Genomic DNA, 16532 nt, shown 5'->3' on the forward strand with positions numbered 1-16532 from the left:
AATTTCCCAGGACCTAAAGTGGGAAGTAAACATAAACACAATTGTTAAAAAGGCCCAGCAGAGGTTGTACTTCCTGCGCCAGCTCAGGAAGTTCAACCTGTCTCAGGAGCTGCTCATCCAATTTTACTCTGCAGTAATCCAGTCTGTTCTCTGTTCATCTGTCACAGTCTGGTTTGGCTCAGCCACAAAACAGGACAGGAACAGACTTCAATGGACAGTCAGGATTGCAGAAAAAATCAATGGTGTTGATCTGCCCTCCATTCAAGACTTATACAGATCTCGAGTCAGGAAACGGGCAGAAAACATCATTGCAGACCCATCACATCCTGGTTACAACCTTTTTCAACTTCTTCCCTCTGGTAGGCGCTACAGAGCACTGTACGCCAAAACTACCAGACATGTGAACAGTTTCTTTCCTCAGGCCATCACTCTCATGAACACTTAAGTCAATCTCACAGCATCAGGGACAATACTAGGTAAAACCGGAGTCCAATTCCTTGTATGTGTACATATACTTGGCCAATAAAGCTGATTCTGATTCTGATTCTGAATCATCTTCTATAGGTCTTTGAGGCCTTTCCAGATGCACTGAAGCTTGGAGCAACTGTTTCTCTGCTGTGTGCTTCTGCCATCTTTTAGTATTAGTATAAAAATGTTTCAATAATTTTTGGACCGTTTTATTTGTATTTCTTGTATAATCAGATATGGGGATGGATATTTGAGGAGTAAACCGCAAGACAATACTATAATTTTATATTACAGTATGTACATTAAAGAACCATCAACAACAAATCAAATCAAAATAATAATATATTGAACAATTATTATAAAAGAAAGTTAAATAAATCGGACTTTGCAGCTGCATGAATGAAAGGTAAAGTCCCACTTCCGGTTAACAAAAATAGCCCAAAAGTTTACAGAAATCTATGTTTTGTACCTAATACTTGTATGCAAAATTTGGTTGACTTAAGTGAAAGTGTACTCAAGTTATCGTGTTTACATACACACACACACCAACACATGCACACACACATAATTCCAAAAATGGTATTTCGGACTCAGGGAAGTCTAAAATGTTGAGGTTCATCAAAATCTCGAAATGGAATTTTTGGAGGATTCCAATACTTTCCCCAATACTTTGTATACGAGAAAGTAAAAATATATGTGGGTATATGTTTCTTTCTATGCATTGCCAGAAATGTTTGTTGTTTAGTACTATCTTTTTTGTTTTATTTTCTAACTGTACTGTTTTGTAATTAATGTAGAGCATGCTGAGCTTTTAATTCAAAGTGTACTTCATGAGAATAAACAGAAAATAAATTAGTATGATTTATTTATTTTCATTTTTGCGGATATGTCTTTAAAGGTCTTTGGTTTGAGTATTTAAATTGGGGTTAAAATATAAAATTTTAAAGTCACTGTTGGATTATTCAGAATAGAACAATGTATGAAATGGCTAGATACTTTTGCAAGTATTGTCATTCTGCATACAAAGCCTGTTTGATAAACTTTTGTTCTTTTGTGTGTTACAAGATGTATAGTTAATGGCTTAAATGGAAGTAACTGTGAGATGTGTATTCAGATTTACCAGACAAAGCTTTATTGCAACCCAGGAGAAGCATCATATGTTTCAGCAACAACAGAACAGAAAATCAACAGAGAAATAATGCAAGACAGTAAACACAAAGTGCAAGGTAGTATATTTTACAAGTACGTGACACTGTACTATGGATACAATAGACACAGAGTACATTATTTATATACTGTTCATAGGCATGCAAAAATCAATGTATAGTGTCACTAAAAATATTGTTAGCATTTCACAGTGTCTGTTATACAGTAACTGGTTACAATGAATTTGGGCATGACAGGCAAAGACATTATGTAGACTGACAGCTATAGGCAGAAAAAAGGCCCAATATCACATCTACAAAATGGCACAATACGCCAATGATTAAAACTGCTCCAGATATTGTGTTATGGTGTAATGGTACCCTCTAATTTTGCCATCATTTTCATTTCCGCCACTGCTTCCTGTGAGTCTGAGGTCACTCTTGCAATCCAGTAGGCCTTCTCTATAAATCTGTTATGTCTTCAGCTGCGTTTATTCAAAGAGCAAATCATTGTGTAGAGCAGTGCACTAGCCATTGGTAAAACATCCCAATGAGCTTGTCTCCCACATTTTAAGGCCCGAGCTCTTCACTTCTTGCATCATAAAAACAATTCATGTCAGATGGCCCAAGGAAGTACCAGAGGTCCTCCTTTAAAATATTAATTTTGGTAATGTTGTGCTTCTCCCTTCAGCACAAGAAACTCCTATACTCCTCCTCACCAGCTTAACAAATTTCTATTCTTTTATTTATCTCAATTGAAGAAGTAGCCTACAATGAAGAGGTTTCCTAAGATTATCTGTAGATCAACTAGATTTTTATGTGAAATCATTTGTGCATAGGGTGAAGAGAAAGGCAGATGCAATGGCTCTCTAAAGTTCTCCTGTGCTGCTGAACCCCATCTCTGATGCATAGTTCTAATACTTCACAAATAGAGATGAGGAAAATACTTTGGAAAAAGTTGAATTCACAGGAAATGTAGCATTTTGCTTTGCAAAAAAATGGCAAAATAAGTTGTGTTTTTGCTTCCAGGAAAATTTCTGCCAGCTACACAAAAAAAAAAAGTTTCTTTTTAACAGCACAAAAAGAAATGTGTTTGCTCCCTGTCTGCCTCAATTGTGCATGCATCTCCCTTTCATTTAGAATTTAAATAAAGATGTCTAGTGAAGAAATAAAAAATCAATAAAATGTGCATCTCCTCAGTTAGGTAATGGCGGGAGGGAGCTGGGGTAGGCAGTGGCAACTTTTAATGTAGTGAGTTTTCCTCTGCAGAAAAAATAGGTAGTACTGTAATGTATATGATCATGCATTTTGATGTGTCTTTGTGTGGAAAATATGCAATCTGTCACATTTTTAATAAAAATACTGCAGATTTCCTTGGGAATGTAAACGACAGGTATAAAGCTGTTTAGGTTATCACTAATCACAAACTCACCTGTCAGCACTGCCTTAAGATTTTTTTCAAATTAGAGCGGCTAAAAAGTGTGAAAGGCATTAACAAAATCAAATAATATCATCTTGACTGTAGTGCTGGGTTCATCCGGGGAGAAGAAATTACAGTGGAGAGAAGGTTCCTCTATATATGAGTTGTAGGAAAACTAAAACGGATCAATGTAGTTTGCAACCAGAGGTCATAAGCCTCTCTAAGATTTTCATGATGTGAGAACTGAAAACTAGTGATCTGTAATAATTAATGGATCCAGAGTATCCACTTTTAGGCAGTAGTAATATCCAAGAATATTTAATAGCTTTGGCACTAACTTTGGCTTGACAGAAAAAGACATGGAAATGTCCCACAGTCCTGATTTGTACATATCTTCAGCACCCTTTAGCCAATGCCATCAGACTCAGCTGTATCTCCAGAGTCGGGCTTCGCCACCTCTTTCATTCTCACTTGATGGGCAAAGACATTCAGCCTGGGTAGTTAGTGAAACACTGGAGATTAGGGTGATATTAACAAAGAGCTGATTCCTTCCTGTCCAGCTCACAAAAACACATGGAGTTACAGGATTTGAATTACTGACTGACCGTTAAATTATTTTATGAAAAAGTCCCTCTGTGGACCATAACAACATTTCCATAAATGGCCTCTGTCTGCATTTACCCGCAAGTCATTTACTACTTTAACGAGTGTAGTTTCTGTGCTGTGATTTGTTCTAAACCCTGACTGAAATTTATCAAGAATAGCATGTTTATTGAGATGGTCATTTAACTGCATAATGACTGCCTTCTCTAAAATTTTACTTAAGAAAGGCAGGTTAGAAATGGATCTAAAATTTTCAAAAGCAGAGGGGTCAAGATTATTTTTCTTGAGTAGGGGTTTAACTACAGCAGTCTTAAGACAGTCTGGGAAAACCCCCGTATCTAATGATGAGTTTACAATGTCAAGAATACTATCAATTAGCATGCCCGATACTTCTTTGAAAAAACTTGTTGGTATTGGGTCAAGGACGCAGGTGGAGGGTCTCAATTGAGAAATTATTTTATGTAAATCAGGTAAATCTATCCTGTTGAAAGAATTTAATTTGTTTATAACGGAGTACTGGGGCTTAGGAGGATTTGCAGTGCTGGGGAGATATACTATATTATTTCTAATATCATTAATTTTTTGATTGAAAAATACAGCAATACCCTCACAGGTTTTACTGGAAGTACTTAGGAGGCATTCCTTTGCATTACCTGGGTTTAGCAGACGATCAATCGTAGAGAATAAGACTCTGGGATTACTAGCATTGTTATTTATAATGTTAGAGAAATAGCAGCGCCTCTCAAGATGGACTGTGTTATTGTATTCTGTTATTTTAACCTTCACTATTTCATAGTGGATAGTTAGTTTAGTTTTCCTCCATTTACGCTCAGCTCTACGGCATGTTCTCTTTAAATCAGACACTCTTTGGGCCTTCCATGGTATAACAATGCTAGAAGATTTTTTAACTGTCTTTTTAGTTACAACTATGTCAACAGCAGCTCTCACCTTAATATTAAATTTTTCCACCTTACTATTTACATTATCCTTGCTATTATAGTTAGCACTATAAATGGACTAACTGTAAGAATAACAAGTCCGTAACAGGTCCCATGCTCATACACACATACTGTAGACATATAGGAACCAATATGGAATTGCCAATTAACATCCTGTGGAAATGTAACATGAATACAAGAATAATTGAAACAGATTGATCCAGCCTTGAACCCGATGCTTCCTGGGATAGGCTCCAATATACTCACGACGGTGAACTGGATTTGGAAAATGGATGGATAAATAATATACACTAGGGGATTTCCAGACCCAAATTTCCCTTTCATCAGACCGCCATAAAGCCAGCTACAAAAACAAAAATTGTATATATATTTAATATTTGAACACTAAAAAAATGTGTGCATTTTTAGGCTAAAAAAACTGAGAAATTGTTTTATGTCATGTTACAGGGAACAGACTGGTGGGCACAATAATACTTCATAAGTCTGCATTAATTAGCAAGTAGATAATGTTTTCAGTGCCTGAAGTGAATATATATATATATATATATATATATAATCAGTGGCGGACCGTGCATTTCACACCTAGGCCTTCAGTAGTGCTCCGTCTGAATCAACCCGCCCCTCAAAAACTAATTTATGGTTATAAAAACCATCTTAATATGCAGAAATACAGTATAAAGAGCCATTGCATCACAGATAGATAACTCCTGTAGCCACAATAAATGCCTTTATTGAATAGACAAACCAGGGGTGAACAAGTTCCTTTCTACTGCAGCTACAGCCGCAACACACATAAAAAACATCAATAATAACTCATAAACCTGCAATATTATTTAGGAAAATCGCAACATTTTACTCACCAAAAATTCGGATTATTTGTAAACAAAATCCATCCTCCTCTCTTTCCTCAAAAACAGTTCAATTACTAGCACATTATCCATGCACTTCAGTTCCATCACGAAGTCCCTTTCTATCGCCATCGAAGCTAATGCTGAAAGTCGAACTGCCCTGTCGTATTTCTGGCATAAGTTTTAATTCGTTTTAGGGCTGAAAATGTCCGCTCGACAGAAGCAGTGGACACGGGAATGGTCACCGCCAAACATACCAATGTGTACAGCTGCCCCATGCTCTCTGATGAAAGAAGTCAAGGAGATCAGTGGGAGATTTTCCTGCAAAATCATCCATGGCATACTTACACCATCCTATCCAATCAACGGGTCTGAATACGGTGACGTTGCCGTACGCCTGCTAGAGGGCCCTAGTAACACCAACTCAAAATCTGATTGATTGAAGCAACAGTTTAATCGACATTTATTTTGTGTTAGAGGGCCTGCAGAACGGATTGTGAAGGCCTCCGGGCAGACTTCATTGACTTTGACCCTGCCTGGCAACAAATGATAGCTGAAATGTGATTGGTTAAATGCTTTAATACGAAAATACATGTCTGGAAGCAGCACAACCATCGGAAAAGCTATGAAAGGAAGTAGACAGACTATTTGGAATTATTAAATAAGTATTCATGGACAAAATATAATTAACATCAATTTGTGATTCGGATATTTTTTTAGGCCAGCAGAGAATGCCTTGCAGACCCTGACGGTCTGCCACTGATATATATATATATATATATATATATATATATATATATATATATATATATAAATAGATATGTGCTAGTAATCTGTGTTTTTTACTACTGCAGAGCGGGTAGCAGGAGCTTCCAGCCCTGCAATCTGCTCACATTTGTTGGGGGGTCAGTCCCCCTCAGAGTTTCTAACGACGAGTGGTGGGTGGTTTGTCCCCCTAGACTTTCAAGCAGTGTGCTACAGTGACATTCAGTGATCAAAGAGCAGGGATGCATGGTAGTACCTTTGGAGTTTCACACAGCACAATACAATGACATTCACTTCAAGAATGGGGGGATGGTGACAGGGTATTCGATATGTGAATGCTACTCTATTTGGCCTTTGAGCAAGGCCCTTAACCTGCAACTTCTTCGGGGGCACTGTACAAATAGCTGATGCTGCGCTCTGACCCCAAACTTTGTGTGTCTCTGGAGAATAAGCTGAGGTATGTGAAAAATAACAAATTCCTAATATAGGATATTGTGTATGGCAAATAAAGTAAATTATTATTATTATTATTATCACAATAAGAATATTCAATCTATCAAATTACATTTATAAACAATAGAGTGCAAGAACAACTGAGTCAGTGAAAACCAAAAATATTTCATATTAAATTGTAAAGTGTAGAATGGCTTTGATCCTAAGCCACTAGTCTTTGGTAGAGAGGCTACAACAATGGTAAAGTATCCTCAACAGAACCATGAACAAAGCCTCACAGAGAGAAATTCATGAGAGCCACCTGATAGAGGAGCTACCATGCAGTATGCATCTACCTTTTATTATTCTGTGTGTTACACAAAAGAAGCAGACATAAACAAAGAGCTGATTTTATGCTGACATAGGACACAAAAGTATACATTACATGACATCTTCACAAGATAATAGGAAAAGACTGATAAGTTTAATATTGGTTCAAATCTATGTTTTATTTTGGTGTGTTTACAATTTTGAATAAATGTATCTTCAAGGCAATGCTTATTATACATTAATTAAGAAAATATTTATTAATTATATAGTTTTGTTCTGGAAGAATCATTCTGAAAGATTTTTCCACTTGCTAATAATTTAGGGGCTTTTCTAAACCAGCTATAAAAGAAACCATAGACAAGTGGATTAAATGTTGAGTTCATGTAACCAAAGAAGGCTAGAGCTGTTATTAGAATCTCAGGAGCTAGCTGGTTTAGAACAGAACTAATTATGCTGCACAACAAGCCCAGCCTAAAAGAAACACCCCCATAACAATGGCTAATGTTTTTACAGCTTTTCTTTTTCTACTTCTTGATGCTGCATTTCACTTTTACTTGCCTGACTGGTTCTGCTGCACTGTATCTGTAATAAACCTGTCTTGTCTTTACTTTACACTAAATATATTTAGATAAATACAAATCATGACAAAATCCAGATAAATAAAAAGTGAAGAGTGATGAAACTAAACCTAAACATTTTGTATTAAACCACATTTAACTCATCTTCTTCTTTCTGCTGCTCCCGTTAGGGGTTGCCACAGCAGATCATCTTATTCCATATATTCCTGTCCTCTACATCTTCTTCTGTCACACCCATCACCTGCATGTCCTCTCTCACTACATCCATAAACCTTCTCTTAGGCCTTCCTCCTTACTTGGCAGTTCTGTTGTTAACAACCTTTTCCCAATGTACTCAGCATCTCTCCTCTGTACATGTCCAAACCAATGCAATCTCATCTTTCTGACTTTGTCTCCCAACCACCCAACCTCAGTGGACCCTCTAATGTACTTGTTTCTAATCCTGTCCATCCTCATCACACCCAGTGCAAATCTTAGCATCTTTAACTCTGCCTCCTGCTTTTTGGTCAGTACCACTGTCTCCAAACCATATAACAAAGCTGGTCTCACTACCGTCCTGTAGATCTTCCCTTTCATTCTTGCTGATAACTGTCTGTCACAAATTACTCCTGACACTCTTCTCCACCCATTCCACCCTGCCTGCACTCTCTTTTTCATCTCTCTTCCACAATCCCCATTACTCTGTACTGTTGACCCCAAATATTTAAACTCATCCACCTTCGTCAACTCTACTCCCTGCATCCTCACAATTCCACTGACCTCCCTCTCATTCACACACATGTATTCTGACTTGTTCCTACTGACCTTCATTCCTCTTCTCTGTAGAGCATATCTCCACCTCTCCAGTGTTTCCTCAACCTGCTCCCTACTCTCATTACAGATCACAATGTCATCAGCAAACATCATAGTCTACGGGGACTCCTGTCTAATCTCGTCTGTCAACCTGTCCATCACCATTGCAAATAAGAAAGGGCTCAGAGCTGATCCCTGATGTATTCCCATCTCCACGTTGAATGCATCCGCTACTCCTACAGCAGACCTCACCACTCTCACATTTCCCTAGTACATATCCTGTACCACTTACATACTTCTCTGCCACTCCTGTCTTCCTCATACAATGCCACAACTACTCTTGAAGCACCCTGTCATATGCTTTCTCCAGGCCACAAAGGCACAATGCAATTCTTTCTGTATACAGTAATCCCTCGCTATATCGCGCTTCGCCTTTCGCGGCTTCACTCCATCGCGGATTTTATATGTAAGCATATTTAAATATATATCGCGGATTTTTTGCTGGTTCGCGGATTTCTGCGGACAATGGATCTTTTAATTTCTTGTACATGCTTCCTCAGTTGGTTTGCCCAGTTGATTTCATACAAGGGACGCTATTGGCAGATGGCTGAGAAGCTACCCAGCTTACTTTTCTCTCTCTCTCTCTCTCTCTTGCACTGACTTTTTCTGATCCTGACATAGGGGGATTGAGCAGGGGGGCTGTTCGCACACCTAGACGATACGGACGCTTGTCTAAAAATGCTGAAAGATTATCTTCACGTTGGCTACCTTCTGTGCAGCTGCTTCGTGAATCGACATGCTGCACAGTGCTTCGCATACTTAAAAGCTCAAACGGCACGTATTGATTTTTCAGTTTGTTTTTATCTGTCTCTCTCTCTCTTTCTCTCTCTCTCTCTGCTCCTGACAGAGGGGGTGTGAGCTGCCGCCTTCAACAGCTTTGTGCCGCGGTGCTTCGCATACTTAAAAGCCAAACAGCCCTATTGATTTGTTTGCTTTTGTCTCTGTCTCTGTCTCTGACATGCTCTGCTCCTGACTCGCACTCCTTTGCAGAGGAAGATATGTTTGCATTCTTTTAATTGTGAGACGGAACTGTCATCTCTGTCTTGTCATGGAGCACAGTTTAAACTTTTGAAAAAGAGACAAATGTTTGTTTGCAGTGTTTGAATAACGTTCCTGTCTCTCTACAACCTCCTGTGTTTCTGCGCAAATCTGTGACCCAAGCATGACAATATAAAAATAACCATATAAACATATGGTTTCTACTTCGCGGATTTTCTTATTTCGCGGGTGGCTCTGGAATGCAACCCCCGCGATGGAGGAGGGATTACTGTACTTCTCCATCAACATCCTCAGAGCAAGCATCGCATCACATCTATTATGCTCTTTCTTGGCATGAAACCATACTGCTGCTCACTAATCATCTCCTCCCTTCTTAACCTAGCTTCCAACTCTTTCCCATAACTTCATGCTGTGTATCCCCTTGTAGTTACTATAGCTCAGTACAGCCCCCTTATTCTTAAAAAATTGGTACCAGTACACTTCTTCTTCACTCCTCAGGCATCTTCTCACTTTCCAAGATTACATTAAACAATCTGGTTAAAAACTCCACTGTCATTTCTCCTAAACACCTTCATGCTTCCACAGGTATGTCATCTGGACCAATGACCTTTCCATTCTTCATCCTCTTCATAGCAGTCCTTAATTCCTCCTTGCTAATCCATTGCACTTCCTGATTCAATATGTCCACATCATCCAACCTTCTCTCTCTCTCATTCTCTTCATTCATGAGACTCTCAAAGTACTCTTTCCATCATCTTAACACACCCTCCTCACTTGTGAGTATGTGAGACAAAGCTTTGGTTAAAACTTAAAGAAAATAAAATATTATGAAACTGTAACATATATAAAACCCAGTTCATTATTTATTATTACAAAACAAAGTATATTTTGCTAGTGATAGGATTTAATGTTAACAGACCTGAAAATAAACCATAAATAGAGACATATACGTATATTCATATAAATACAATTTAAATTGAGCACATATTCTTCCACTTAGGAAAATGAAAATTATTAATTACTTTTAATCACTTAACAACAAATCCTCAGTATAAAATGAAGTATAAAATTTACTATTGTGTTGTGGCACTTCTGACATTTATGGGATTCAGACTGGCAGCCTTTTGATTGCTGGCGCAGATCCCTAGACTCAGAGCTTTCATAATTGCTCTGTCCTGGGTGTGATGTTAATCTGCATCTTGGAAAACTTGGCGGTTGGTGGCAGTATTGGCACTTCAGCCACCGTAAAAAAACCAAGCATTCCAGGGTGGTGCTGAGGTGCTCCCAAACTCTTTCTCCTTCTCCATTGTTCTACCTCATGTTAATGGTTCAGTTTTCTCAGTACATTTTTATAATGCCTTTGATGCTTTCAAAAATCTAAAGCTTTTATAAAGTGTAATGTAGTAATGTTAAATGAGATCAATTCATATTTATTGTCATATGTATCAATTATAATGAAACTCTTATTTACATGTTTGACCAACATGTACCTTGTGTTTTGGTTATTATTTTAAACCTCATTATCAGACCTTTGCTGATCTCCTTGGCTTCGGTGATTATATGGGGATGATTCCCCAACCCTTAACGTGTTCTCTCTGTCGCTTTTTCTCCACAGTATATATATATATATACTGTATAGTACTGAGAAAAGCGCTATATAAATGTAATGAATTATTATTATTATTATTATATATATTGTCACACACGTGTGCATTGGAGGCAGTTAAACGGCTTGAATGAGAGCCATTCCGAGCCAGACCAGGATGTGGCAGAGTGTACTGACTGTTTTTCCTCGCTTTTCTACAGACCGTTCACAGGAAATTCTGCCTGACCCTGTTGACGTCACTTTCGGGTCCAAACCTATGGATGAAGACCCTTCCGGTTATGGCCCCTTTGATGTCATTTCCGGGCCTGAGCCCTTTGACATCACTTCCTATACTGGCCTTTAAATGCCTCCACCTTTCCCCTATCCCTTCAGTTCTGTTTTGGACTCCAATTTGTGCACATCAGTGCTATCACTTATTTCAATTTTGCAGCCAGGAAATAATAAACAGGTGGCTGACCCAAACCTTGCCATGGCTAATTGTCACACTGCTACTGAACCTCTTCTTCTCATTAGGAGGCATCCCCCTGTTTGCTAAACCCCACCGTAAAATCACTTTTTTGAAAATTTTGCTGGTTCACCACCACCAAACACTAGGTTGTCAGTAGCCCTGAGTGACAGCTCAGATCAAAGCATATTTGGACACAGCATCATAACTGAACATAGCTGTTTATTTTTGTATAGATTAGTTTAGTTTAGTTTAGTTTAGTTTAGCTTGTATAGTTTAACTATACTTTGTTCTCCTCTCCTGCTAAATGAATCTTAGGCTGGAGAGGTACTATAATTTTTGACATTGGGCTGGACGTGTACATAAACACACCTATACCATTCCCTGAGTAATGCTCAGGACTAATGCTTTTAGTACTTTTATAGCCAGAGTAATCCTCAGATCTACTGCTTATGTAAGACATGTCTATATAGTTGGTTGCCTGAGTTACACTCAGAACTAACGCTTTTAACACTGTTTTCATAGCCAGAGGGACGCTCAGGTCTAACCCTAAGGAGGTTAATTAACTACAATTAAACTATGTTGCTCACAAACATTAATTATTATTGTCTTTCAATATGAAGATCCTGCAATATTTGAATATACTGAGAGTATTATTGTTATGTTCCTTGTCATTCATGCCAAATAATTCTTTAATTCCTTGTTCTTGTGGTAAGTTTTCTCACAGAGTCAAATAGTGTTTTTTTTAGGATATCAAAGCTGAGACAGAATAAGTCTTGTAATTTTGTTTGATTCTCTTAATACTTTGCTGCCATATGTAAAATGATTTTTAATAGTGAAAAATTGTATACTGGAATAAAAGCTTTTAAAAATTTAAAACCAAAGGATATTATTATGATGAAATTGCATGAGGCACATAGCAACTCATTAAAATAATATCACTTGTTTTAACTCCAAAACGAGATACTATCATTCATCATTATCACTTGTCCTAATTAGGATGTTGTTAGTAACATGCTAGACTGGCCTGAGCAGTCAACCCTATCCTCAGCAGCATAGTTCAATACCTCTTGGAGAATTCACAGGGAATCCCAAGCCAGCTGGGAGATATAATCTCTCCAGCACTTCCTGGGTCAGAATCTTGTTCGTTTTACCAGTTGGCCAGGCCTAAAACACCTTTTATGGGTGATGCCAACAGCACATTCTAACTACATGTCCAAACCACCTCAGCTGGCCCATCTCAATTGAGCAATGGTTCTACTCTAAGGTCCTCCATGTTGGCTGAGCTCCCTGCCATATGTCTAGGTGTGGGCTCAAAAAGTTATTTTGGTCACTACCCAGAGTTTGTGAAAATGGATATTTAAATTGGCTGCTACATCAAAGGTTTGCTAGAGGATTTAACTCCTGCTTTATCACCATGGTCTGGTGTAATATTCACAAAACTACTTCTGCATTGATTTCTTGGTCAGTCTCATGACCACCTTTTTCCTCACTTATTAGTTGCAATAGTTGCAATCAATTCTAAACACAGCACTAGTGCATCACAAGGCCTACTCATGCATATAACCATCAGCAGCCTGAATGATTATTATCCAGTAGCACTTACTCCTGTTATCATGAACTGTTTTAAGAAACTGGTCTGAACTCATATCATTTCAAGCCATCCACCCTGGTTAGACACACCAGTATGCTTACAGGGCAAAGAGGTCTACAGAGGACGCCATAGCCACAACTCTCCATACCGTCCTAACCCACCTAGAGCAGCAGGGGAGTTACGCTAGGCTGCTCTTTGTAGACTTTAGCTCTGCATTTAATATCTGGGACTATCTCACTCTGTCTGGTCTGAATTATGTGCTTCCTCACTGATCCCTCCAAGAGTGTAAAAGTAGGCCCCCACATCTCCTCAGCACTGGTTCTCCAGAGGGCTGTGTGCTGAGCCACATTCTCTTCAACTTCTACACCCACGACTGCACCCTCACACACTCCAACAACAGCATCATCAAATTTGTGGATGGAACCACCATGGTCGGGCTCATCTCGTGGGGGAATGAGTCTGCTTATCGGGACAAAGTGGAATGGCTGTCTGGATGGTGCAGAGACAACAATCTGGTTCTTAACACCACCAAAACCAAGGACCTGATTTTCGATTTTAGGCGGAAGTAAACAAATATTCAGCCCCTTCCAGTTCCTGGGAGTACACTTAGAAGAGGAAATGAATAGGAACATTAACACCACAGAGCTAGTAAAGAAGGGACAGCAGAGACTTTACTTCTTGAGGATCCTCAGGAAGAACCACTTCACTCGATGCACTTCTCCTGTTGCTCCATAGAGAGCATACTGTGTTACTGCATTTGTGTGTGGTGTGCCAGCTGCACGTCATCAGAGAGGAAAGCACTCCAGAGGGTTGTCAGCACTGCCCAGAAGATCATCTAATCCCTCTCCCATCCTTGGAAGATCTGTACAGTTCCCAATGCCTGAAAAGAGCCCGGAGCATAATTAAAGATCCATCCCACACTGGTCATTCTTTGTTTGAACTGCTGCCTTTGGGCAGACACTTCAAGAAAATAAAAACACAGACAAATAGGTTAAAAATTGATTCTAATCAAAGGCCACGACTGCACTAAATGATGCACATACTGTGAAACTTTAACGGGAACAAATTAGGCAATGAATACCAGTAGAATGCGAAAAGTGCCTAATTGTGTAATATGAGGTTTATTTTGCTTTTCCACTTTTAGAATCCCTTCTATAAATCTTCATATTTATACGTTTCTGTAATTTTTATAATTTCTTGCTGTTTTGAACAGCATCTGTTTTTAATGTATTGAAATGACAATGAAGATATTCATTCATTCATTCGTTCTTTCATATTCATTCAACCAGATGGGGTCAATTTTTAATCATCAAAGTAACCTGACACCCACATATTTGAAATGCAAGAGATAAGTAGCTTACCTGAAGAAAAACTCATGTAGATATATAGAGGATGTACAATCACCAGCTGTGGAAGTGTGATCAAGCTGTGCCATAAGTAGGTGAATTAAAAAATCAGTAAGTAATTTCCTCATTATATAAGAATCTACTGAAGAGACTTCTGTTTGTTTAGTATATTTAATTATAAAAAAACATATTTCACACTTTACAAAATTAATCTGTAGTATTTTGTAGCATTTACAAAATGTTCCTGTGACAGAAATGAAATTAACAGAATACTGTGAAATATACACTTATTTTCACCTGTATTTACTATAAATAGCTTCATTAACAGCACCACATACTCACATCATCTTTGAAACATATGTTGTATGCCAGATGATTAATATATTTATTGACAACTATTTTCGTGCAAAGTTAAAAAATTCAAACAAAATATTTTTGTTTTCACTACACTATCACATAAAAAGTAAATACCTTGTATCAATAAAACTTGCTTATAGTAGTAAATAGATATCATGACACTATTAAATACAAATACAATTATAATTACTTAGTCTGAGAATAATTTTGTTCTTGAAGAGTCATTTTGGAAGATTTTGCCATTTGCTATTAATTTAAGAGCTTTTCTGAACCAGCTATAAAAGAAACCATAGACAAGTGGGTTAAATGTTGAGTTCATGTAACCAATAAATGCAAGAGTCTCTATTACAAATTGTGGGGCGTTGTGGTTTGTTAAAGGATTAATAACATTGCATAAGAAAAATGGGCTCCAGCAAATAAGAAAGACTCCCAAAACGATAGCAAGGGTCTTTGCAGCTTTTGTTTCTCTTTTCCTTGATGCTAACTTTTTCTTTTCCTCGGCTGACTGATTTTGATGTCCTAAATCTCTAATAGACCTGGCCTGTCTCCTTGCTACAGCAAAAATTTTCAAATAAATGCACACCATAACAAAACCAGGTATATAAAATGAAAAAAGTGAAGAAACCAAGCCTGATGCTTCATTTTGCATTAAAATACAGCTTCCAACACACTTAACTTTTTGATAAACGTCTTCTATGCCCTTTAAATTTAGTTCAAGAAAAATAATTCCAAACCCAACAACAGCAGATAGAGTCCAGCAAAACAAGATCAGATTTAATGTAACAGGCACAGTAATCTTAGTTTTATATGTTAAAGGATGGCAGACTGCGAAATATCGATCAATAGATATGAAAGATAAATGAGAAACTGAAGCTGTGCACAGCATGATTACTGCACCAAGGTACACTTTGCAGTAAATGTCCCCTAAATACCAGCACGTTTCAACTAGCTGAACAGAAATGGGTGGCATTACAATTCCTCCAAGAAGAAAATCAGTGACAGCCAAGGAAAGGACCAGGCAATTTGTTGGCGTATGAAGTTGTCTGAAATGGGCAATAGAGATGATGACAAGTAGGTTTCCAAAAACAGTAACAGCCACTGTAGTCCACAGCACTGTGTATAGTACAATGTGGTTTTGCAGAGGAAGAACTTGTTTGCGGCATGAGTTGTTGACAGATGGATAGCAAAAATGAACTGTTTGTGGGATTCCACTTACATTCATTTTATTTAAGCCTTGGCGCTGAATATTCTTTGTCTAGGAAAATATAAAGAAAAAGCTGTTTACAGAGCAAAACAAAACATGTAAAACACCACACAACCATGGGTCATTATGGTGCTCTTTTTATAATACTAGATATTTCAAATAATTTTTTAGCTTTAAATATTATCTTTAACTTACTGTGAAATTTCAGAACTGTTGCTATCTTACACTATATACTTACTATATATATACAATTATTTGACATTCAATATAAAGTTTTGTGTTTTACGTAAGTGACAAGAAAATAATTAAGCAGAAAGCAATATTGTTATAATGAGGCAAGCAGATATATTCATTTCAATGTAATTTTCATATTATATACATTAACCTGACCCACACCAGGAAAACGGTTTCAGAAGATATGATGAGTTATGCATTATATAATATAACCCACTGGATATTAGTAGTTCCATCAACTGTGGAAGGGATACAGTCAATACATTCTTCATTTAAATGCATCATGTCATTTAGATCTAACTTACTAATGACAAAGTACATTAGAATCAAAAATTGTGAAAAGTGTG

At 37.7% G+C, this 16532-nt stretch overlaps 1 protein-coding gene across 1 annotated transcript; it reads right to left on the bottom strand.

The window, feature by feature from the left end:
- Positions 1-14608: 14608 nt before the first annotated feature.
- On the bottom strand, positions 14609-15998 carry LOC114649514 (trace amine-associated receptor 1-like). The gene has a single exon (XM_028799006.2). It carries the CDS (start codon positions 15967-15969, stop codon positions 14938-14940), a length of 1032 nt encoding a protein of 343 aa, XP_028654839.1. The 5' UTR covers positions 15970-15998; the 3' UTR covers positions 14609-14937.
- Between the last annotated feature and the right edge of the window lie 534 nt (positions 15999-16532).

Source organism: Erpetoichthys calabaricus, chromosome 3 (genome assembly GCF_900747795.2).
Source record: "Erpetoichthys calabaricus chromosome 3, fErpCal1.3, whole genome shotgun sequence".
Taxonomy (NCBI): Eukaryota; Metazoa; Chordata; class Cladistia; order Polypteriformes; family Polypteridae; genus Erpetoichthys; species Erpetoichthys calabaricus.